This window comes from Orussus abietinus, unplaced genomic scaffold (assembly GCF_000612105.2).
Source record: "Orussus abietinus isolate OABI.00-Male unplaced genomic scaffold, Oabi_2.0 scaffold412, whole genome shotgun sequence".
NCBI classification, from domain to species: domain Eukaryota; kingdom Metazoa; phylum Arthropoda; class Insecta; order Hymenoptera; family Orussidae; genus Orussus; species Orussus abietinus.
The window spans coordinates 49,391-75,495 of record NW_019394656.1 but is presented as its reverse complement, the minus strand read 5'-3'; the positions used below and the strand labels follow the sequence as shown (position 1 = coordinate 75,495).

General features: G+C 40.3%; 2 protein-coding genes across 4 annotated transcripts; one reads left to right on the top strand and one right to left on the bottom strand.

Annotated features, from left to right (window-relative positions):
* The first annotated feature begins 374 nt into the window (after positions 1 to 374).
* Positions 375 to 10,178, top strand: LOC105702614 (HEAT repeat-containing protein 1). 3 transcript variants are annotated; one of them, XM_012430304.2, is made up of 8 exons: positions 375 to 455; positions 762 to 911; positions 983 to 1,277; positions 1,360 to 5,722; positions 6,620 to 6,937; positions 7,088 to 7,533; positions 8,392 to 8,839; positions 9,904 to 10,178. In XM_012430304.2, the coding sequence occupies exons 2-8, from the start codon at positions 770 to 772 to the stop codon at positions 10,072 to 10,074; spliced, it is 6,183 nt and encodes a 2,060-aa protein (XP_012285727.1). In that variant the 5' UTR covers positions 375 to 455; positions 762 to 769; the 3' UTR covers positions 10,075 to 10,178. The 3 variants fall into 3 exon arrangements, with proteins under 3 accessions (XP_012285727.1, XP_023288717.1, XP_012285728.1); XM_023432949.1 differs by having other exon boundaries at positions 438 to 524; XM_012430305.1 differs by having other exon boundaries at positions 443 to 524; positions 765 to 911.
* Positions 10,179 to 11,479: 1,301 nt separating this feature from the next.
* Positions 11,480 to 25,882, bottom strand: LOC105702613. Its single transcript, XM_012430303.2, has 4 exons — positions 24,639 to 25,882; positions 14,382 to 14,561; positions 12,341 to 12,425; positions 11,480 to 12,061 (listed from the first exon to the last, which is right to left on the bottom strand). The coding sequence occupies exons 1-4, from the start codon at positions 24,676 to 24,678 to the stop codon at positions 11,992 to 11,994; spliced, it is 375 nt and encodes a 124-aa protein (XP_012285726.1). The 5' UTR covers positions 24,679 to 25,882; the 3' UTR covers positions 11,480 to 11,991.
* Between the last annotated feature and the right edge of the window lie 223 nt (positions 25,883 to 26,105).

Below are 26,105 nucleotides of genomic sequence, written 5' to 3'. Positions count from 1 at the left end.
TATATACGCAGTTGAGGAAATGCTGCATTGGGCAACGTGCAATCACACCTTGGTTCATCGTGTAGTTAGATAGAGAGTACAAAACAAGAAGAAGAAGAATAGCGACGAAGTATGTACCAAAAAGCGTGGTCTATTAAGTTTTATAACAAAGAATGTTTATATGTGCCAAATAGGCTCGATAATAAGTACTGTGATTATATTGATACAGTGTTTTATTTATCATTAATAAAAAATAAATGATAAGCGAACGAGTCGGACAAAATATTGCTGACATGCATGGGTGGAACGCGCCATATTTAATTCGTCCGTGTTGTCATCTGGCGTCCCTCTTGGTTACTATTTATTGGGTATCAAGCGTCAACACGGGAACTGCGCTTCTATGGAGACTTCTGTATTCTTTGTCTATGGTTTGATCTCATCTGCGGCGTCCACGTGAATAGTATTTGGTTTCTGAGGTTAGTTCTAGTAAATGAAATTTTCAAAAGTACATGAATAATTTTTGACGCTATTGATCTAGCAGAAAGGTAATTTGTGAATACCTTTATTATACCGAGTTAGAAATTCCTCTACAAATTGTTTACAAATATCTATTGGCGTAAAAAGTCTATTTTCCTACATGCTTATTTGCATAGGTTAGAAAGTATCGTAAAGAAATTTCGTTTTTAAAAACTAATTTGACTAATAATTGAAACTAGGGTGCCAAGCATGTGTCATTACAGCTGCATAGCATGTGTATCTAAATAAATTATACTTCTTTGTAGCAGCCAGGATGGGTACATCCTTGGCAGAGCAACTGCGGAAACTCAGGGCTCCACAAACGGAGCTTTTACTTCAAGACAAAAAACGTTCAAGCTTGTTATTTGATCCAAGGGAAGCAGCTAATTTGGACAGGGAAACTGTCTTAAATATTGGTAGCGTAAATGATTTTATTTAGCCATTATCTATGTAAATATGTTTCATATTCATATTATTATATGTGCAGGTAAAAGTGGGTTGCAAGATCTAATCAAACTGAGCAATCTATTTCAAAAATATGAAGGAACTCTGTTTGCACAGTCTTCTTTGTCTTTGGAACGCTCTGTTCAAGATGCAAAGGTCAACGAGAAACTGGATTCAAAAATAGAAAAGTTTCTCATCCTTTTGTCACCATATTTTCTATTAAATGTTGCACATAAAGCGCTCGAATGGTTGATCCATCGTTTTCATATCCATCAGTTCAACAAAGATCAGTTTCTTATGCTTATACTGCCTTACCATGAGACTCGTATGTTTGTAAGGTATGTATTGCTTAATTTAGAGATAAATAATGCCTTTGAAATTTGTATAAACTAAATACATAATTCAATGTTTTTACCATAGAGCATTACAATTGGTGGATGTATCCAATCCTGGGGATAAGTGGCATTGGCTAAAACCATTGCAAAAGCCTGGAGTACCTTTATCTTCAATAACGTTAGTGAATCGAGTTGCATCAGACTATGGTTTATTAAAACATTTGTGTAATCATGTGGTGACAGCTACAAAGGTTTATGGTGACCAGGCTACAAGTTTGAGTACACTTTACGCTTTTTACACAATGTCCTTGATAGGTGCCGTGCACCAGTTGACCACAATAACTGAAATTTACGTTGATCATATGCTGCCTTGTCTTTTAAAAGGTCTTGGAAGTTCTATCTCGGACTTTGCAGCGGGCAGTTATATGATACTTGCGAAACTTTCCACTAAAGTCAGGATAAACGATGAAACTATGGAGCTTTTAATGATAAAGATTCTTAAAGATCCAATTTTAAAACAAGAAGCGACATTATTGCTTCTATCTTTGTATATATCACCATACAATCAATTATCAGTTGTTCCCGAGAGGATTGTACAGCGATTATCCGAGGTACCATGGTTTGTGGAATCGGTATGTAAAGTAAAGACCATGTCGGTAAAGATTTCTAAATTCTTAGTTCCACTTTTGGATACAGCTTTTCAATGTATTTTAACAAACTCATGTGACAGTAAAGGTGTACAGGATATGGTGGATGAGATTTTTTCTCGTATGTCATTGGAAGACGATGAGGTAGACTCCATCTTGTCAAATGCATTGAAAGTAGATGAAAATTTGACAGAACGCACAGACGAGTCTCAGAACTTTTTGACCACTTTCTATAGGTCTTTAGAACGACGATATCCAACCAGATTTGACGCATACTTGAAGAATTTAAGAAACTCCAGCAAAGACGATCCAAAATCGAAAAAATCTCTTCAACGTTTGATCTCCTGGCATTCTGGAGCTAATATTGCAGAAAGTTCTTTAGACATTTTAGATGGCTTAAATCATATAAATCCAATTTTCCGGATCGCAGCATTAAAGAAAATGTCAAAAGGTGGTGAAGAAGTCTCTGAGGTTTTCCTAGAGATGGTAAAAAGTGCTTTATTAATGAGATTCAATGATGACAATGTAGATGTCATTCACACGCTATTAAACTTCCCCTTAAAAAGACTACAAAGTCTTTTTCCAAAGAACATTCTTGTCGAAAAACTGATGGTTCTATTATCGGAGTGCCACGAAGAATCCAGAATAGTTCTTGCGAAGCCAGCGTTGAAGATTCTCCTGCAACTATGCGACCAGGGTGACAACACTACAATTTTTGTAGCAGCTTTGCCATATTTATTTCCCAAGACCGAAGAAGAGGTGGATATCGCAATGCAAGTTTTACAATCCAGTTTTGCTCAAAATAATATCTACCTGCAGAGTGTCAAAGAAGACTTAGGTGATATTTTAAGTGCCGAAGCAGTAGCATCAGCTGCGTTTCACAATATACTAAAATGGGACCTACTTCCACCTGCATCGCACATATTAAATGCTATGAAGCACCAAGATTTCCATGGCGATGCTTCAACCCTGTTTTTCAATATGCTGTTACTAGGCTCCGTTTGTAGAGTACCCGTGGGATCATTACCTCCAGTTTTAGCCAGGGAGATAATAGAAATCGCTGCGAAGATGATGACGCAATATCCGAAGGTGTTACCATTACCAGGCTGCAATCATCTGAACAGCTATAAAATTGAAGAAGCTCTTCAGTTTACATCAAAAGGAATTTTACCCCTGCAAGTAGGCACGTACATTCTGGAGATGGTGCACAGACGCCTAGACCTAAATGCTAATCCTGTCGTGGATTTTGAAAAGGATCCTGAACGTAGTTTCTTGATTCTTCAATTGCTCCAGATAATTTTCGAGGGTCTGCGGAAAAGTGCGTGGACCAGTCACTACAAGTGGTGCTTGGAGATCTTTCTTAGAAGACACTTTTCCAGCGCACAAGCCGTAGTACGTTTTCTGTCACAGTTTTACATTAAGCCAGTTGATCCGCAAACTTCACTGCATTGCTTAGAAATTAGTGCGGTGCTCCTTAGCAGCAGTCGAACGCTTCAGTGGGCCTTTCTGGATGATGTCTTTGTAACGAATCTCTTAATAGCTCTTTCCAGTAAGAGCAGTCAGGTCAGAAAGTCGGCTCTAGGCGTCCTCAAGACCCTGTCGCAGACGTTTAACTTATCTATGGAAGGTTACTCTACTCTACTGAATGAATTAGCAACAAAGAAAACGGAGATAGCCGTAGATTGTGATCAGCTGCCTTTGGCCCTGTACACTCTGCTTTCTCCAGACCCTGACGTAAGTCACCAAATCAATGAAAATCTTCGTGAAAAATTGCAAGTTGCTCGAGACTCCCTGCTAAGGACAGCCACCAAAGAGGACGTTCCCATCCACATCGTCTCTCAGCTGTTGGATGTTCTGGTGCACGTAAATGGCCCCTCGATCGTTAAAATCCTTACTCCTCTAGGCATCAAACTTCTGGAACAGCTGAGATCAAATCCTGGAAACACTTTTACAGGGAAAGCTTTGAAGAATCTTCTTCTCCGTTTCAACGGTACAATGGTGGAAGCTCTAAAGAGCTCCGAAGTATGGGAATTCTTCAGAGCCTGTATAGATGATCAGTCGTCTCAACTTTCAACCGAGAAGGGTTTTTGGCCACCTTGCGTTATCCTCGTCAAGCAGATTGACGAGCTCTTCTTCGATTCTCTGGGCAAGGTCTCGCTAGCTCTCCAGGGTAAGGTTTTAGCCAAACTCGTCGATCTGGTGACAGATTGCGAATTGGGTAGTGTAGTCACTTGCGTGAATAGAGCCGTTAAACGAATCAACGTCGATGCTAGCCTCATCATCAAAGAACTGCAGGCCATGAAGGCTTGCACCCAGGCCTCTGAAACCAACTCCACGAGAACTAACTCCAAAAGGAGAAGAGTAACTCGAATCACCGAAGTGATCCCTAGTCCCGAGGTGGTAAATTCTCGTGTCTGGCGAAGAGGAGTCACCGTTTTAGAATTTATTCAACAAACGGACAACATAAAACACGAAGCCTCGTTATTCCCAGCCCTATTCGATTTGCTGAGGACGTGTCTTGCATTTGAGGAGCAGAACCCAGTGGAGTATACCAATCAACTGTTGCTGTCGTCGATTCATCACTTGGCCTCGAAGAATCTGAAAATCCCCGACGCCCACGTCCAGGTCGACCTGATAGCCCAGTGCATCCGCACCTCGCAAAATCCCCAGACCCATCACCACGCTCTGATGGTCCTGGTAGAACTTTTCAAAGTTGCGGACGTGGAGAGTGCTCTCCACAACATCATGCCGATTTTCACCTTTATGGGAAATACCGTCCTACGGCAGGACGACGCCTACTCTATCCAAATAATATCCAAAACCATCGAAACTGTGGTACCCATAGTCAACTCATCCGGGGATGAGAAACATCTTTGTCAGATACTAAGAGTCTTCGTCACTTCACTCCCGGATATTCCGGAGCATCGAAGACTTCCGTTGTTCGTTAAGCTTCTTCAACTCCTGGAGGAACATCTCCATCTTTTCTATTTACTAACGTTCGACAGCCAAGTTAGATTCCAGCTGTCTCAGCAGAAGGTGCAAAAGGCGTCCTCCGAGAGGCTGGAGTTCGCCCTGAACATCTCCTCGGAGTTCCCTCCGAAAAGACTCGTAGAGGTTTGCGTAAAACTGGCGGCGTTCGCGCGCGATCTACCCGTAGAAGTGGACCCTGAAAGGCAGGAAGCTCTTCGCATTTCCGCGGGCCACGTTTTCGGGGTCGCTAAGATCTCTCAGAAGTACCTCGATAGGTACAAATATGTTTTAGTGAATTTCCTGGGAGCGGTGCTTTCGGCTCCGGAGTTCGTAAACAGAGTGGCGCTCCTTAGTGAAGAGGAGGTCGAGGCTATGAAGAGTTACTACGACGAGTTGATCGTGGAACTGGTGATCTTGATCCAGAGCGCCTCCAGAAGTGCCGACCTTCATCAAGGCAAACCGAAGGCCAAGTACTGGAAGGTCTACCTTCACCACCTCTACGATGCCTTGGACGTGGTGAACGCCCTTCTGCCGAACGAGACCTTCATCGCCAGCATTAAGCGACTTCTGGAGCACGACCTCCTGGCCGTAAGAAAGAACGCCCTTGAACTGCTAAATGCCAGGATACAGCAGAAGAAATTCGGAGAGAACGATCGCGAAGATTTGTTGACCTTGATAGATCCTCTGACGAAATTCGTCAAAGTTCATGGAAAAGTCAAGAAGGAAGTTAAGCCCGGAAATGTGCAAGATGAGATCGTACAAACGGCATTCATCAGTTTCAAACTGTTGGCCAAGCTGCTGGCTAACGATTACCCCGAAGTCTTTAAACCGGTAAGCGTACGAAGATTTTCATTCTGCGTCGAACGCGAAGATGTCATTTTAAGGTGATATGAAAGGGTTATTCTATATACCAAAACGTCAAAATCGTTATAAGACTTTTCTCTAAATTGGGTGCACCGAATCTTCTGAAACTTTAACACGTGATTATGGAGGCCCTAAAAAAAAACGCGATGCTCTTAAGACTTCATTTTTCACAGAAAAATGAGATATTGCTTGTAGTCTAGCCTAACTAAACATTCTTTTTTTTTTTTAATGAAATTTTACTAGCATTGCGTTTTTCCATAGAGCATTCATAATCATATGCCGAAATTTCGAATGATTCGGCTCGCCCAGTTTTGAAAAAAGCTTCATAAATATTTTGACATTTTATACATACACCTTAAGGTGATACGAAAGGGTCATTCTATATATCTAGACATTCTATGTATCAAAACGTCAGAATAGTTATAAGACTTTTCTCTAAACTGGGTGCACCGAATTCTCTGAAACTTCAAAACGTGAATATGGAAACCCTAAGGTAGGCCCTGAAACTCGCGAAATTTCATTTTTAATAAACTATTTTTAAAATACCTATAAAGAAATTTGAAAAGACTTTAAATTTCACGAGTTCTAGGACCTTCCTTATAGGTTTCCCATTCACGGTGTAAAGTGTCAAACTATTCGGTAAACCGAGTTGGGAGAAATGTTTTATAAACAAAACCTCTTCGACGCCACTTTCACATCACCTTAAGATATGAAGGCCATAGTCTTGTGTCTATAAAATCTACAATTGATGATTCTGATACATATACGTAGATCTCTACCATTTAAACGGTCAGCTTCATTTGCAATAATTTAAAACTCCAGTGTAATGAAATTAATCCATATTACGTATTTCCTTGTACCTAGATTCTGGAGATGGCCACGAAGATTGTGAAAACCCGAGACGGTCCTGTGCTTGCCAGTGCCGTGCTCTGCGTTGCCGAATTATGCAGTGCAATGCGTGTACACGCAATACAGTCATTGAATAATTTCTTGCCAGCGATCCTGCGTCTTTTGGAAGTTTGCTGTAACCAGGAAACACCGGATGTTGTAGCCATTAGCATAATTAGCGCCCTGCAGAAAATAGTCGAATCAATCGGGAACTTCCTGTCGCTGTACTTGGATCAGCTGCTCCTTCAATTGAGTCGATTGAAAGCCCTCTACACTGACAAGGAAAATTCAAAGGTATAACGTTAGAGTTTCTTTTTCATATCGAACCATATTTTCGAAAAGGACAGTCAACTATAATTCTTCTTCGGAGATCGAAATCATTCTTCGTCTTTTTTATGGGCTCGACATTTCCAGAAGTAATCCTATTCATTTTTGTATTTACAGGTCACCCTGATAACAACGAGGTTAAATGCAACTGCTCAGAAACTGTCTAATTGCATTCCTTTGCGGGTCTTACTGCCAGCAATGAACAAGACTTATGCAGTACTTCTTTCAAATAAGTCTTACGAATGCATCGGCCCCTTGATGAGTGTCTTGTCAGAGTCTTTTGCCAATGTGCGATCCCCTGATTTAAAGGTTGCCATTTCGGACCTTGCAGCCTTTTTTCTGAAAGTCTTACAATTTCGGGAGGACATGGGTTGCAGCGACGAAGACGAGGTCGACGAGGAGAGCCTGAAGATAATTGTTAACGTCGAAGAGAGTGCTGGCACAGCTTTGGTGGCTCTAGTTCTTAAATTGAGCGAGACCACTTTTAGACCTCTTTATTACAGGCTGTACGATTGGGCGGCTAGAAATCCCGGCCATAAGCTACGGAACATTACATTCTTTAGGTAAACTATCATAACTTTGACATTGCTATAACTTTGCAATTTCTTGCTTCTGCTTTTGACCAAAATCACAACTTCTCGACGAAGTCCTGAATTTTGATAAACGTCCTGACGTCTTAAGGTGAAGTGAAACCCCCTTCAAATCAGTCGATTTGAATACAACACTTTTTTTTAAGGGTATTAGACCAAATTGTCCGAAACTTTGACACATCACTCCTGATCATCTAATAATTGTCCTGACACATTAAAAATTTGGATTTTTTTTTAATTTTTTAACTCAGACCAAACCAGTATCAAAATGGCGTCGAGCTCTCATATTTCGATCAATATACAATTATCGAAGGCTCCGATATGAGAAACGAAACGGTCAGGACAATTTTACAACAATTTAAAACACTCTGGTAATCGATAAACTCGGATTTGAACGGGATAAAGGCAAAAAAAGTGTTGTATGCGGTTCTATGCCAAAACGATGGGAATACGAGGTCTCGAAGTGAAAATTTAATTGACCTGGTAATCACAGATGGCGCAGGGGGTCTCTCTGCAGTCAATTAGGGCCCCAGAAAGCACGAATTCAGAGGATTTCTGGAGTTTTACTTTGATTTCTTGATATTTATTGTACGAAAACGACAGGTGGAGTATGCCATTTGGTACAATATCCAATACAATTCGATATCAATATATCGCTGTCAATATAAAAACGACGTCGGCAACGTAGGCATTTAGAAAAATCTTTATCGACGTCGATCAAATTCCACGACGTGTTTCACTTCACCTTAAGATTTTGGTTGTAATTCGAACTTTGGATAGATATCATTTAGATGAATAGTTCTCTACTGATCGTGTTTTTCCGTTTTCCAGGATATCGGCAAACGTAGCGGAATGCTTGAAATCCTTGTTTGTATTATTCGCGGGCCATTTTCTGAAACATGCTGCATTACTTCTGGTTAGCAACAATATTATATCTGAGGATTCTCAGGAGTTGACCTTGACGTTGGAGAAGAATAAAGTGGAGCTCATTGAGGCGATTCTCCTCACTTTAAATAGGATATTTAATTACGATGCGCAAAATTTCGTAAACCAAGAACGCTTTGAGGCCCTTGCCCAACCATTGGTGGATCAAATAGAGAACACTGTCGGCAGTACGCAGGACTATGAAACACGAGCGAAAGATCTTATCGTTCCTTGCATCGCATCTTTCGCAGGAGCCATTCAAGACGACTCGTTGCACAAACAATTGGTGTATCAAACTTTATTGAAAACCAGACACACGAAGCCGCAAGTCCGGAATACAGCGCTTGGTTCTCTGGTTAGTATAATTAAGATGATATGAAAGGCGCTGAGAATTTTAATCGAGGTCGATGAATTAAAATTGACTTAACCCTTTGCGGACGAGTGTCGGCAAAAGGCTGCCCAAAAGCTTTTATAAAGGAAAAGTCGCGTCCGCAAAGGGTTAAACCTTTTTTGGTGGCAACGTCATTTCGAATCCTCAAGTGGTAACAAGTGGACATTTATATTTATGTTGAAGTCTTTTACAGTCTACGGTGAGAATTATACGAACTAAAGCGTTCCATATATCATTTAGGGAAAGTAATGATGAAGAGATTGACGTAAAACTATCGAAACTCCGTGGATTCATTAATCCAACGACTGTTTAGGGTCAACGTCGCCATCTGTGACGTTTAGCTGCAACTAAATTTAGGCTCCAAACACACGCGTTAGCCCCAAGACAAGCCAACATTCTCTTGCAATCGTTGGTGAAAGTATTTTCCATATTTACCCATCTGACTGTGTAACATTCCATTTGTACGGTATTCTAAATTGTTCGAGGTAGGTCCTGAAACCCTTTATTTTCGATTCTAAATCTCCAAGAAGCGTAAAACATCAAAAACGTGCCCGGACCACGCCATGTTGGTTCTAGTCCATGGCAAATAAATTAATTTTTGATGAAAAATGAAATTTCATGAATGTCAGGACCTACTTTAGGGCCTCAATATTCCCGTGGTAAAATTTGAAACGAATCGGTACCCCCAATTCGGAGAATACTTTCTCCAACCATTGGACCTCTCAGATATATACAGGCTGACTCTTTCATATCACCTTAAGATAATGTCAACGTTTAAAGAACAAAATTTCTGAAGTTAAAACGATCATTAACACGTTGAGCGCGGAACCGACTTTGCTTAGCTTTCCGTTTAGGCGGTACAATTTTTGATATATAGGATTCTTGATGCCGTGTCAGTTCCCAGGGACTGAGGCCGCCTAGACGGAAAGTTGATTATCAGTCCCCAGGGACTGTCGCCGCGCTTAACGTGTTAATTACCCTGAATATTTCAGTGCCACGAGAAGTTAACAGTTCTTGCATTGTTGCAGGTTGAAATTGCGAGGAAATTGGGAAGCGACTTTATGCCTCTGCTCCCAGAGACCGTCCCATTCCTCGCCGAATTATTGGAGGACGAAGACGAATTAACGGAGAAAAATGCCCAAAATGCAGTCCGTACTTTAGAAGAGATCCTCGGGGAGCCCCTCCAAAAATATTTCTGATCTCCTAATTTAGGAGAATATGAATGTACAGTACAATGCATTTGATTCCTCAACGAGGCGACAGAATTTGTGGTGTAAATACATAGATCAATAAGTAACAGTAAGTAAATTCAAATAAATCAATTTCTTTTAATCGACACTCTCTTGGGCCGAAAGTTTAGGTTCTATTAACGGCGTTCACCACCAATGTGGGGACGATGACTTCCACCGCTAGATGGCATTAGCATCGAATTCGGGAGGTAACCAAAACGTACTTTCTCGCTCGGATGAGGGAGACGCGACGCATAATGGGTGGTGTTTAGCAACGGGTGAAAAATGTGTGCGTATTTTGCACGTATAGGACTCACACAACGGCTAGACGCCTCTGGACTAGTCGCCGAAACGTGGGTGACCCCCGGCCGTACGCACACGCCAGGTGGGCGCTCCGCCTAGAGTCGGCAACGGTGGCTAAGGAATGCCCAAATTCCTCGCGAGAAACTCGAAAATCCTGATAAAGGTGCTCCACGGGGACAACGATGTTGAGCGTATTTCTCAACCGATTGAGCTGAACGGGTGCTCGTTTTAAAGATAAAATGTTGACGTGTATTTATATGGGAGCGGTTTTCGATCAAGCACCTCCTTCCTAGGTAAAAGGACATTGNGATTCAAAACGTGGAATTTAGAATCATCTGAAGAAATATTACGTGGTCGTATAATATCTGCAAATCACATCATATCCGAATAATAATTAACGTATTCACATAATAAGTACGTTGTCATTAACTTACCCGAACCGCTATCTGTTGACATAGTGGTAAAATATATCAATTAATTTTCCGCCGATAATTAGTTCGGAAGAGCCCAACTGAATCAATGCACTTTCAAAATAGAACTAGATGAATTCCATATATTGTTAGGTAGACCGGAAAGTATTGTCGGTTCTGTTATCGTTTGATTGTCATTTGTCGGCTTATTGTGTAGTTCAAAAACGCGCTAGAGGGCCACGTGCCATTTTATGGTTATGTTTATATAATTTCTTTAAATTTTTCGCTTAGACCACTTTCATAATTAACACTAAATGAATTCCATATAATGTTGAAATTACAACCACTATCGAATGATTCATTTTTGACAATATCGTAAAAATTACATTTAATTAATTTAGTTTAAAATGATGTAGGGTGAAATAACTGATAAACTCATTTTTTTTTTTAATTTTGACTTGGACCACTTTCATAATTATGGGCTCATATAAACACAGGTCAACATTTCATCTTCGATATGAGCACTCGTTAAGCTCGGTCGGTTTAGAAATACGTTCGGAATCGTTGTCCCCGTGAGGCCCTGCAAAATCGCTAGAGTGGTGAGCGCTCTTAATTTTATGTATTATCTGTTTCTAACGTCTACGCAATCGAAACTCACTTAGTTCTTATGAAAACATCCTTTATTTTAACTTAATTACAATTTGGACGAATTATAGTTTTATGTATCTCCCTATACTATAATTAACACGATTGAGATGCGTCATGAAGATCGAGTCGATGGCGATGGGAATATGCGAGGAAAGAGCGCGCCCCAAAGTGGACGCTTCCGCTTCGCCTTGGGCAATGAATCGCTTCGCAAAATGCAAAGGAGAGATAGAGGATACAGTGTTATGAGATGAGATAGTTTTCAGACACGCCATAGGGTATCTGTCTCGAGGAAAACGAAGAAAAGGAGGACGTCGATGGTGTATTCTCTCCCCGGGCGAGCAATTTTCGCCAATTTTCGGCAGTTTCAGCTACGAGATGTCTTCTCGGCCCTTTCCTTTTGGAACGGGCCTTCCGAACTCCTGGCCATTGTCGACTGCGCACGAGGGTCTACTTAGGCCTCGGTTATGAACTCTTTGTGTCTCCGAATTTACGTGCAAACCTAATCTAAATTTTCTTCGAGCCCCGGTCAAACTTGAGGAACGTTCGACGGTTGCCTTAAAGCCACTTCCTCTCGCTCGGTCGCTGCTGGGATTTTTCTGTAACCAAAGATTATAGAATTAGAGACGTATTAATCAAAATTCATACGTAGTATACCGAACAGAACCGAAGAAACTTATCGAGAGTCCGCGAGATTGTACCTTTTCGTCGATCTTCATAGTTACTAGATAATCAGACTGAACATTGCTTGTATAAAATACTCCTACGCGATTCAGAGAAAGTTGGACATATTTTTATTCTACCGTATCCTTTATCATTAACTTTATCTTACTGTTTGCGGTATACCCATATCAGTGACAAAGTATCATTAAAATTACCTCTTCCTGTACTGGAAGATAATGTAGATGATGATTGCATTGCCCACGAAGAGCAAGGCGATCAGGACGGTTGGTAGAACGACGTCTGAAAAAGTAAAAAAAACAATCGCTCGTTAACATTACTAACAATAACAAGTTTGACATCGATAGTATTAAGGAACATATGAAACGGTACAGCAGTACTTGTCACTCCGCTTTGTGAACTAACTGCACCTTTGGTTTATGCCATTTCATGCGAGATGGGTAAATTCAAGCGACCCAAGCGAAGTGAAATATTAAAAAATGCACATCTCCGTATTAAATGGACCAATCGGTTTCGTTCGTAGCTTAAAAAACGCAGAAAAATCGTCCACTTTCGATTGATGCCATTTCGTGCGAGATGGGTAAATTCAAGCGACCCAAGCGAAGTGAAATATTACAAAAATGCACATCCGTATTAAATGGACCAATCGGTTTCGTTCGTAGCTTAAAAAAACGCAGAAAATTCGTCCACTCTCGACGGCCTTATTAAAGTTGACTTTACTCATTCAAGAGGTTTAACAAACGACTTTCGTTGTCCAATTTGACACGCCAGGCTGAACATCGCAGATAATGTCTAGGTCTGAGTTTCGCGCCTCTATATACATCTTTGGTACGACACTCTACCGAGTTTCTTAATGAGAATGGTGGAGAAACCACACAGAAAAAAAATCCCCCCCTCCCCCCGAGTTTCCGGCGATATCATGGACACCGAGTTTCCTGAAACCGTCCAACTGTCCGAAGATATTAAACATCTCGACACAGTGAACTTTGGATCCTAGTCTCCCTAATGATTAACTAGGTTTCTTATACTCATATTGATTGGTTCCTGGGGATTCCAAAGTCAACTTGGTCGATATCTCGCAATTCCGAAAGCAATCGCGCCGACGAGTAACAACAGCCGCTTCATCGAGTCCTTCCTTCGAAATGAAAAGAAGGAAGAAAGGAGCGCAATTACCTCCGTTGATAAGAGAAAATAGAATCTAATCACTCGAAACCCACCCACTTGAAACTACCGGCTTCAGTTGGCTTAAGGGGATGTGAAAGTGGCATCCGAAAGCTCAATCGTTCATAAAACTTTTCATAGAACTGGGGGTCTCAAATCGTTTCATACTTTAAAACGTGAATATGGAGACCCTAAGGTAGGTCCTGAAACTCGCGGAATTTCATTTTTTATAAACTATTTTCAAAATACCTATAAAGAAATTTGAAAATACTTGAAATTTCACGAGTTCTAGGACCTTCCTTATAGTCTCTCTATTCACGTTGTAACATTTCAAACTCCGGTAAACCGAGTTGGGAGAGATGTTTTATAAACAAAACCTCTCCGACGCCACTTTCACACCACCTTAAGGGAATGTAAAAGTGTAATCCGAGGGGTCAATCGTTCATAAAACTTTTCTACGAACTGGGTGTCTCAAATCGTTTCATACTTCAAAACGTGAATGTGGAAACCCTAAGGTAGGCCATGAAACTCGCGAAATTTCATTTTTTATAAACTATTTTCAAAATACCTATAAACAAATTTGAAAAGACTTGAAATCTCACGAGTTTCAGGACCTTCCTTATAGTATTCCTATTCACGTTATAGTGTCAAACTATTCGGTAAACCGAGTTGGGAGAAAAGTTTTATAAACAAAACCTCTCCGACGCCACTTTCACACCACCTTAACCAGCTTAACGAGACCGGGTCGAATTTCGTTCCGTGGGGCCAAACCGGGCAAAATTCATGGAGAATTTCGTATCGATTATTAGAAAAACGTTTAGAAGAAAAAAAAAAACAGACGGGATCTCTAGAGCGCCTTGAAAGATAACGTCGATAATTGCGACAGAAGCTACTCGAGCCTCGCCCGAGAGAGAATCCAAGTCTAAAGCGCTACGATTGGAGTTCTAAAAAAAAACAAAAAAAGCGAAAAAAATTATTCAACGTCATCGGACGTTCAGCTTACTCGGGTCGATAAATCGGCGGTAGATGAAGAATTAGGGGATGACGGGGCCTCCGTAAACAAGGGATAATACTGACCTACGACGTAGTCGGCTTGCTTCACCATGGCTGGCTGCGCCGAATCCATAACGAGATCCGTCCTATCCGCGACTGCGTCCTCGTCCCGTCCTATCCGCACTCCCGCGCCGAGATCGTCCCCGGAAAGACTCGATATGCGGTTGTTTTCCGACTCGGCCTTCAGGATCACCGCCGTGGAAGCTAGAGAAAAACCAAGTAAAAACTCATTACCAAAGAAGCGGCTTCTGTAAGAGGGTCGTAAGAAATTAGTGGAGAACGGGCGCGTAGCGCCCCCCGCGGAGCCGTTTTACCCGATCCTGGGNTGGGTGGGGGGAGTTTTCGCTCTAATTAGCCCTACATTCGTTTCTAATTAATCTCCCTTGCTTAGTGTGCCGTTTAAGGTGAAGTGAAACACGCCCAGGAACTTGAACGACGTCGGTAAAAAAAGTTTCTCTAAATACCTACGTTGCCGACGTTGGTTTTTATATCGACAGCTGTGTCAAATTATAGCGAGTGTTGTACTAAATGGCATGTGTCGTTTCGAGAATTACAAAGAAATCGAAGTGAAACACGAGAAATCCTCTGAGTTCATGGTTTCTGAGGCATTGATTGATTGCAGAGGGACCCCCTGCGCCATCTGTGATTTCCAGGTTAACTAAATTTTTATTCCGAGACCTGGTATTCCCACCGGTTTGGTATAGCGGCGCATGAGACTTTTTTTTGTCTTTATCCCGTTCAACTGTGAGTTTCTCGATTAATATGGTGTTGTAAATTGTCGTACAATTGTCCTGATAATTTCGTTTCTCGTATTAGAGTCTTCGATAATTGGATATCGAACGAAATATGAGAACTCGACGCCATTTTGATTCTGGTTTGGGCCAAATTAAGACATTTTTTTCCAAAATTCCGAATTTTGAAAGTGTCAGAATTCCTAGGTGCTCACGAGTCATGTGTCAAAGTTTTAGAGGGTTCTACCCAATACCCTTGAACGTTTCATCTTCACCTTAAGGTGAAGTAAAACCCCCTTCAAATCAGTCGATTCGAATACAACACTTTTATTTAAGGGTATTGGACCAAACTGTCCGAAACTTTGACACATCTAAGAATTGTCCTGACACATTCAAATTTTGGATTTTTGGAAAAATTTTGTTAACTTAGGCCAGACCAGAACCAAAATGGCGTCGAGTTCTCATATTTCGATCAATATAGAATTATCTAAGGCTCTGATATCAGAATCGAAAGGGTCAGGACAATTTTACGACAATTTAGAACACTCTGGTAATCGATAAACTCGCATTTGAATGGGGTAAAGGCAAAAAAAGTGTTGTATGCGCTTCTATGTCAAAACGATGGGAATACGAGGTCTCGGAATGAAAATTTAATTGACCTGGAAATCACAGATGGCGCAGGGGGTCCCTCTGCAGTCATCTAGGGTCTCAGAAAGCACGAATCTAGAGGATTTCTGGAGTTTTACCTCGATTTCTTTATAATTATTGTACGAAAACGACAGGTGGAGTATGCCTTTTGGTACAATACCCAATATAATTCGATACAGCTGTCAATATAAAAACGAACGTCGGCAACGTAGGCATGTAAAAAAATCTTCTCTATCGACGTCGATCAAGTTCCTCGACGTGTTTCACTTCACCTTAAGGAAATAATCGTGATCGGTAACGCCTCGAAAGATCAATTTCTTTCCGGCGAAAATATTTGGTCCCCCGTTATCGGTCTGTTTGTGCCGTATTCCTAAATTCCGCGGGTCGACGGATTAATTTCGCCCCGATGACACCAATTACTGTTTCCATCGATGAGTTATCAACAGAGTTCCCGAGGTGTGACCTCACTGACTTCTCGATAAGGGAGATCAACGACTGAGTGTCAGGATTCGTCGGAAATCTCGGCGTGAACCGGCCCAGAGCGGAAATTATTCCCTGCGAAATCCGAGAAAAATTCAATCGGTCTTCCGTGACGCAACCCCTTATCGCGTTCAAATAAGAGGGCGAAAGAGGAAGAGTGGACAGAAATCCGGTGAATAGTCGGGCGACGAGAATCTTTATCGATGGAGCGTTCCCGGGGTCAGACCGAACATTATCGCGCCATGTTTCCTTTTTCACTTTATTTTTAGTTTCTCTTCTGCCACACTCCGAGCACGCGCCTATCACGCCTCCGAGTGATTCTCGGATGATGGTTCTTTCGTCATTTCGGGAGGAAAAAAGGAAACGTTTCTTTTTCAGTACCAGTGCCGATATACTGCACGAAGACGCGGGTCACGTAACTCAAAGATTGAAGGATTTTTTGGGAAAATCTTATTTCCATTATCTGTTTATTTTCATCCCGTAGGTATTTACATGTGAAGGTTCATTATCCATACGTTAGTCTCGTTAAGGTGAATTGAAACACGTCGAGGAACTTGATTGACGTCGATAAAGAAGATCTTTCTAAACACTTACGTTGCCGACGTTCATTTTTATATCGACAGCTGTGTCGAATTATATTGGGTATTATACTAAATGACATACTCCACCTGTCGTTTTCGTACAATAATTATAAAGAAATCGAAGTAAAACTCCAGAAATCCTCTGGATTCATAGTTTCCGAGGCTCTAATTAACTGCAGAGGGACCCCCTGCGCCATCTGTGATATCAGTGTCAACTAAATTTTCACTCCGAGACCTCGTATTCCCATCGTTTTAGCATATCCGCTCATAAGACATTTGTTTTGCTTTTATCCCGTTCAAATGCAAGTTTCTCGTTTACCAGAGTGTTCTAAATTGCCGTACAATAGTCCTAACCCTTTCGTTTCTGATATTAGAGCCTGTATTGACAGCTTTTTCGAATTATATTGGGTATTGCATTAAATGGCATACTCTATATGGCGTTTCCGTACAATAATTATAAAGAAATCGAATTTTCCCTCCGAGATCTCGTATTCACATCGTTTTGGCATAGAAGCGCACAAAACACTATTTTTTTCCCTTTATAGCGTTCAAATGCGAGTTTCTCAATTACCAGAGTGTTCTAAATTATGACAATTGTACGACAATTTAGAACACTATGGTAATCGAGAAACTCGCATTTGAACGGGATAAAGAGAAAAAAAGTGTCTTGTGCGACAACTACGCTAAAACTGTGGTAATACGAGGTCTAGGAGTGAAAGTTTAGTTGACACTGATATCACAGATGGCGCAGGGGGTCCTTCTGCAGTCAATTAGAGCCTCAGAAACTATGAATCCGGAGGATTTTTGGAGTTTTACTTCGATTTCTTTATAATTATTATACCAAAACGACAGATGGAGTGTGCCATTTAGTACAATACTCAATATAATTCGACACAGCGGTTGATATAAAAACAAACGTCGACAACGTAGGTATTTAGAAAAAACATTTTTTACCGACGTCGAGCAAGTTCTTCGACATGTTTCACTTCACCTTAGGACGTCGATTAAGCGTTCAATATTCTGAAGGTGGAATTTTTTCGAGAATCTCGTATTCACTATTACGACTGAAACTGTCGATAGTTGAAGATGTGTTCGATAATTCTGTTAAAAAATCAAAACCAATGAAAATAAACTGATAACGATGATTCCTTTTACCTCTCATCTCGAGAAATTCAAGAAGTCACTTCGCACTTGTCAAGTCTATGGTCCAATTCAAAAGCCGATAAACTAATTGAAAAATAGTGATTGATAGCTCCTTGTGAGCGACTAAAGGTAAATCGTGTACGTCGAGACGTTATTAAATATTACAAGAACATAATTATCCAAACAAATGGCGCAAAAAAAAATATAACAAGTTATCGAACATGTACAACAATGTACTGAAATAATCCGACTGGCAGCCGGAAGTGGATTAGTGGATCGCTGAAGAAGTCGGAAAGAGCAAGGATCCTATTAACTGTCCGTATTGAATTTAAAACTTATCTCCTGCAATTGAAAACGATTGTCGGGCCCTTTTACTGATTAAGACGTACAAACGGAACTCCACTTAATGAAAATAATTGACTTACAAAAGGCGGGCGAAATAAAAATTGCCTAAGTCTAGATGCTCTCCTTGAGACGCATCTAATGCATCCCAAATTGTCGCGGAAGTATGTCGAAATAATTACGATTTTATTTCTTGCTCGTTCGACCTGACTTGGCTATTGCTTTTGTATTGGAAGGATTTTTTTTATCACGGAGAAGACAAATTTAATCCAATAGAAATCACTTATTAGTTCGTCCTTTAAAGTTAATAGCTCCTGATTGATTACACTTTTAACCTCATGGCATTTAATACGGAAGAAACATCGTTAACGGGTGTTTTTGTATCACGTATGTTATGTAGGTACGCATTGTACATGTATGAGATGCTTTAAAGACTCTAGTTTCCCAGACATTCTCTTATATCTAGTACTCTACTTGTATGGCACTAAAGTCAACATTGATTTCACTAAATTTACTTTCCAAACAAATGTAATATTTAAATATACTACATCCCATTTGAAAATGAGTAGAGTATTCCCGTTAATTCAATCTTTCGTGTAGATTTAGCAATATTTTTAGTAAACCAAAATGTTCAGAATCTTTGAGTTTCTTATGTTCATCTTTCGACTTTTGAATTTAAAATTTAAAGTCTAGATGCTCTCATTGAGTCGCATCTAATGCATCCCAAATTGTCGGGGAAGTATGCCGAAATAATTACGATTTTATTTCTTGCTCGTTCGACCTGACTTGACTATTGCTTTTGTATAGGAAGGATTTTTTTTATCACGGAGAAGACAAATTTAATTCAATAGAAATCACTTATTAGTTCGTCCTTTAAAGTTAATTGCTCCTGATTGATTACACTTTTAACCTCATGGCATTTATAGGGAAGAACCATCATCAACAGGTGTTTTTGTATCACGTATGTTACGTAGGTACGCATTGTACATGTATGAGATGCTTTAAAGACTATGTATATAAAGCTGGAATTGCCACTTTAGCACAATTTAATAAAATTTGTTGCAAAATTTATTGCTAATTTATTGCTATTTTATTACACAAGAAAAACATTTTTTGCTCTTATACTTTTCCGAAAAATGGTGGCGATGTCAGCTTTATATGAAGCTACCACTGCCACAATAAAAAATAATTATTAAGTAAATGTTCATCGATGAATTATATACCAGAATTTATTGCAAATTAATTGCTCGCAGAAATACTAAATTTCAATTTTTTTCCTCACCTCTAAAGGGGTGAATCGCCACCCCTAGTGATGATCGCAGGTCAGAAACATGAAAAACATGAGAGAATCGTACTATTTCTTCATGTGGGAATTAATTGCTAATTAATGTAGGTTTGAAAATTGTATTTTTACGAAGATATTGGTTCTTCACGGAGCAATTAATTATCAATTAATTCCTACGTGAAGAAATAGTTCGATTCTCAGACGTTTTTCATGTTGGTCCTGCGATCAGCACTAGGGGTGGCAATTCACCTCTTTAGGGGTGAGTAAAAGAATTGAAATGTGGTTTTTCTGCGAGCAATTAAATAGCAATAAATTCTGGTATATAATTCATCAATGAACATTTACTTAATAATTATTTTTTATTGTGGCAGTGGTAGCTTTATAGAAAGCTGACATCGCCACCATTTTTCGGAAAAGTATAAGAGCAAAAAATTTTTTTCTTGTGTAATAAAATAGCCGTTAAATTAGCAATAAATTTTGCAACAAATTTTATTGAATTGTGCTAAAGTGGCAATTCCAGCTTTATATACATGACTATGTATATAAGTTCCCAGACATTCTGTTATATCTAGTACTCTACTATTTGTTTTATTGTCGACTTATTTCTGTGCTCGTCAACCATTGCACATTGTTTTTGAGCAATTTTCGATTTTGATGTGCTTCCGTAGTGTTGTGCGGCTATCCTGCCAATGGATTAATAATAAACAACAGGAAGAAATAAAATACGCCCATCATCGCATAGGATTTGAATGGCACTAAAGTCAACATTGATTGCACTACATTTACTTGTCAAACAAATGTCATATTTAAATACACTACATCCCATTTGCAAATGAGTAGAGTATTCCCATTAATTCAATGTTTCATGTAGATTTAGCAATATTTTTAGTAAACCAAAATGTCCAGAATCTTTGAGTTTCTTATGTTCATCATTCGACTTTTTCAAGATATGAAACAATTTGCCCCATCGCGATAATTCATCCAATTGAACAAGAATATACGAATGATAGGATGTGCAAGCACGCACTGTCATTACTCTCGATGACAACGTACCTACGTTACTGACAACTAACCCTCGGGTGTCGATAATATGCTCGTAACTAGGTGAGGAGGTACTTTAAGATAATAGAGGACAATAATCCAGTACGTCATAGAGTACTGTTATGACAAGACTCCTTGTTATCCTAATATCGCGGGAAAACACGAGATATCGTGGATAACGTATGCAGCGCATCGGGTTTGAGTTGTATATGTATAAACATACGTGCATATACGTATACATATGTGTACTTCCTATATATCCGTGTGTACGAATTCATATACATAAATGTATAATATATGACATACATCCTGTACATGTTTACGAGAACAAATTGCGAGCGGGAGTACGGAGAATGCAAAATAAGAAAGAAAAATAATTTGTCATAGTTTAGACCTTAATGGGTTGGAAAAAGATTTTCATATCTCTTTATATTCCACATACCGCGTACGTACAAAGTATTGTAACAATTTTACCGTGACCAAACAAATTATCCATGACCCTTGAAAACCCTGCACGATTTTTATATATTTCATGTTAAAACTGAAAGATGCATTATTCACGGTCAGAAAGACGTGGAAATGAGTGTTAGTGTACGTTCTCTCGATTAGTTCATAACATAAACAGCAGTGGACAATGATTTCTTTTTATGTTCCACATACTACGTACATACAAAGTATTGTAACAATTTTACCGTCACCAGACAAAATATCCATGACCCTTGAAATCCCTGCACGATTTTTACATATTTCATGTTAAAACTGAAAGATGCATTTTTCACGGTCAGAAAGACGCGGAAATAAGTGTTAGTGTACGTTCTCTCGATTAGTTCATAACATAAACAGCAGTGGACAATGATTTCTTTTTATATTCCACATACTGCGTACATACAAAGTATTGTAACAATTTTACCGTGACCAAACAAACTAACCATGACCCTTGAAAACCCTGCACGATTTTTACATATTTCATATTAAAACTGAAAGATGTACATACAAAGTATTGTAACAATTTTACCGTGACCAGACAAAATATCAATGACCCTTGAAAACCCTGCACGATTTTTACATTTTTCACGTTAAAATTGAAAAATGCATTTTTCACGGTCAGAAAGACGCGGAAATGAGTGTTAGTGTACGTTCTCTCGATTAGTTCATAACATAAACAGCAGTGGACAAAACCTATAAAATTAAAAAAAGAAAAGGAGTAAAAACAGAACATTTTAAAAGTCAGATCTCTCCTTAATTAAGAGTCATATAACATTCCACTAGGAAAATTTCAATTTCTAATAATCGAACGTTCTCATGGCCGCGATTGCACGTTTTATTTTCCTAGGAAATAACATTGAAAGTTTACTAAAGATTCGTAAAAATTTGGACATTAGGTTGGCGGGAACATTTATCCAAGAGATGTGGGGGGGAACCAGAAATGATGAAATCGTTAAAATGATCGATGCCATTTATTTTGGACATCCCGAAGGCATTATAATTGGGAAATGTCGATGCACGTTACTCATTATGGAAGCTCCGGGCGCTTTTCTTGCAGGAGCAATTGCACCTCAAGTGCGCGCGGTAATTTCAGGAGTTCCGTTTGATTTTACAGTTATGACGCTTTCAACACGTAACGAGAGGAAAAATTGAAGATACTTCGAAAGGAAAAGAACCGAACTTCGGAACTTTCGGATGTTTCCCCGTCCCGAGTCGTCCTAAGGTAAATATTTGGTTGTCGCAGTTTTCTCCGGACCAAAAGAGCACATTGAAACGCAGAACTTGTAACGAGCCAAATACCCAAATGAACCAAAGTACATTATCGTTTTATCGAGTACATACGGAGTCCCTGAATTTATCTATACGACTGATAATTCAAAAGACTTCTTCGCGTATCTTGAGGAACCATTTCCATTTGCTGTCCATCAAATTCCACCCAACAATCTACGTACAAGACGAGTCTCGAATACTAATTTTGGATTCACCTTTTTACAAACTGCAGATTACGTGAGAAATGACTGACTAGACCATCGTTAAGGTGAAGTGAAACACGTCGAGGAACTTGATCGACGTCGATAAAGAATATCTTTCTAAACACTTACGTAGCCGACGTTCATTTTTATATCGACAGCTGTGTCGAATTATATTGGGTATTATACTAAATGGCATACTCCATTTGTCGTTTTCGTACAATAATTATAAAGAAATCGAAGTAAAACTCCAGAAATCCTCTAGATTCGTGCTTTCTGGGGCCCTAATTGACTGCAGAGAGACCCCCTGCGCCATCTGTGATTTTCAGGTCAGTTAAATTTTCACTCCGAGACCTCGTATTTCCATCGTCTTGCCATAGAAGCGCATAAAACACTTTTTTTGCCTTTACCCCGTTCAAATGCGAGTTTCTCGATTACCAGAGTGTTCTAAATTGTCGTAAAATTGTCCTGACCCTTTCGATTCTCATATCAGAGCCCTCGATCATTGTATATTGATCGAAATATGAGAGCTCGACGCCATTTTGGTACTGGTCTGGGCTGAGTTAAACAATTTTTTCAAAAAATCCAAATGTTGAATGTGTCAGGACAATTCTTAGATGATCAGAAGTGATGTGTCAAAGTTTAGGACAGTTTGGTCCAATACCCTTAAAAAAAAGGTGTTGTATTCGAATCGATTGATTTAAAGGGGATTTCACTTCACCTTAAATCGCGCAATATCAATCCAAGTCGAAAGAAACTCGTAACGACCGGAAATCTAGAGTGCAAGCGTCGAAGGCGACGAGACTTTTTCACATGCGGTGGCAGATTATAATGCACTTCGACGGGTCGTATCGAATTCCGTCCTGTTGGCGATTCCGTTGTCTCATCCTTTCGTTCCACTTGTGGAAAATTGTTTAGACCTCCCAGAGTTAGGGTTCGAACCGACAACGCTTGAGAATAGAGATTCTTTCGACACGCACCTTGCCTCGTACGTTTCTTCGGTCACGTATTCCGTTCTTCGACCACGGTGAAGGTGAACCGTAAATTGAAGTTATGACACGATGACGAGGTAATCGCAATGAAAGGAAAAAACCGAACGAATAAAGAATCGACGAGCTTAACCTAATTCACCATTTGCGATTCGTCTAACCAAATTAAATGTAACAGAAGAAACGCCGTTAAGGGGATGTGAAAGTGGCATCCGAAAGCTCAGTCGTTCATAAAACTTTTCATAGAACTGGGGGGCTCAAATCGTTTCATACTTTAAAACGTAAATATGGAGACCCTAAGGTAGGTCCTGGAACTCGGAAAATTGCATTTTTTATGAACTACTTTTAAAATATCTATAAAGAAATTTGAAAAGAATTGAAATTTCATGAGGTTCAGGATCTTCGTTATAGTCTCCCTATTCACGTTGTAACGTTTCAAACTATTCGGTAAATCGAGTTGGGAGAAAAGTTTTATAAACAAAACCTCTTCGACGCCACTTTCACATCACCTTAAGGGGATGTAAAAATGACATCCGAGGGGTCGATCGTTCATGAAACTTTTCGCTGAACTGGGTGTACCGAATCGTTCCCAACTTTACATTGTGAACGTGAAGGCTATAGGGAAGGTCCAGACCCTCAAGAAATTTCATCTTTTACAACAAAGTTTAAAAACACGTATGGACCAATTTTGAAAAAAATTGAAATTCCATGACTTTCAAGACCTTCCTCGTATCCTCCCTATTTATATCGTTTCAAACTTTACATTGTGAATGTGAAGGCTATAAGGAAGGTCCAGACCCTCCAGAAATTTCATCTTTTACAACAAAGTTTAAAAACATCTATGAATCAATTTTTATAAAAATTGAAATTCCACGAGTTTCAAGACCTTCCTTGTACCCTCCCTATTTACATCGTAAAGTTTGAATCGATTCGGTATACCCATTTCGGAGGAAAGTTTCATATAAACGAGACCCCTTCTACGCCACTTCCACACATCACCTTAACCTCGCGAAACCATTTCAGAGGGTTTGTTCTCATTCCACAACGAGGAAGAAGCAATTCATCCAGTACCACCTTAAAACTCACTTATGAGGTTTTTGAAGGCGTCGGCAAATATGCGAATCATCCTGACTGGCGTGCTTGGAATAAGAAAATAAGATCCTCCGGCGTCAGCTGTGGGCGAGCATTACGATCAGCTGGTAACGTCCAACTGCCATACGTACACCGGAGTAAGCGTCGTGTAGCCGGTCTCTTCAGAAGTGACGATTCCCCGAACACCTCGACCTCCAGCTCGCGGGTTCCCTGCAGCGGCTCTGCCCGGAAAACGATTTCTTATCGAGACCTCGCCGTTTCTTACCGAAGAACAACCGACTCTCCGGCTTCCCTCGGGTCCCCCGAGTGGAATAGATTTTTTCCCAATTTTTTCGGCGCGACTTCGCTCTTCCTTCTTTTTCGACTCCCCTTGAGTGTCCTCCCGTGAGATTTCCGACGGTGGCGCCGTCAGCGCTCCGCGGCCGAAACTCGCGTCTTCCTCGGTCGAGTTTGGTTAGGGCCACGCCGGCGTGGCCTGCCGCAGCTACCGACGCGTCCACGGAGACAATACTGACAGGACTGAGCGAGATCGGTACGATTTCGTCAGCTTTATCCGTGCCGACAAGAGACGCGCGTGGCGTGATGCGCCGCGAAACGCAAACGCCTCCGCTCGTCCTGAACTTCGACCCCGAAGTCCTTCCTCCGGCTGGCCCGTTATCGTTATCGTCGGCTTCTGCCAGCCCGCCGATCCCGCCGCTTCCTCCCTCGGCCCCCGCGAGGGGAAGCGGAGGTGAAAACTTCCCCTCTTTGGTATCTTTCGGGCCAGTTTTTTCCTTATTTTCGATCAAGTCTTCCTTCCCCAACCGAAAAGTGCTCTTCTTTGATGTAACGGCCCAACTTTTAATTCCAACTTACCCGGGAATATTGGTCAATCGTATTTTTTACGTTATAAACGTTTAGGTCGTTTATTCTATTGAACTTTTCGAGACTGGGTTCTCTTTGGGTATCTTTCAGTACAGCATTTCAGTGTCGGAGGTGTCGATTTTTTTTCATCTTAGATTTTCGTCAAAAAGATTGTCCTTTCCGAAGGCCTTTAATCGGAAAGATATGAAGGTTTCGTAATGGGGCCCGTTGACCGATTGCCGTTACGTTCTTGCGAGGTTCTCTTATCTTTCTTAGGAATTTCTACGATTTGAAAATAGTTGTCATTATTTCACAGGGCGCTTCTCTACTTTGGCCTCTTATTAGATCTCTTAAACCTGTGTCTCTTGATCTCCTCATCCCTCCATTCCGATTGATTTCTACCGTTATTTAACAAAACGAGCGTCAAAAAATGAAATATCACCCGAGCCGATTGATCTTCTTCTTCTCCGCCTATTTCTTCATTCGGATGAAATCCATCTTAACCTTTTGGAAACGATCAAATACCGCGCAAGGTAAGTCGCACAAAAAGAGTCTTCGATAAACCTTACATTCCCCTTCCCTAGACGTATCGTCGTCTCTCTTCGAGACCAGTTCCCG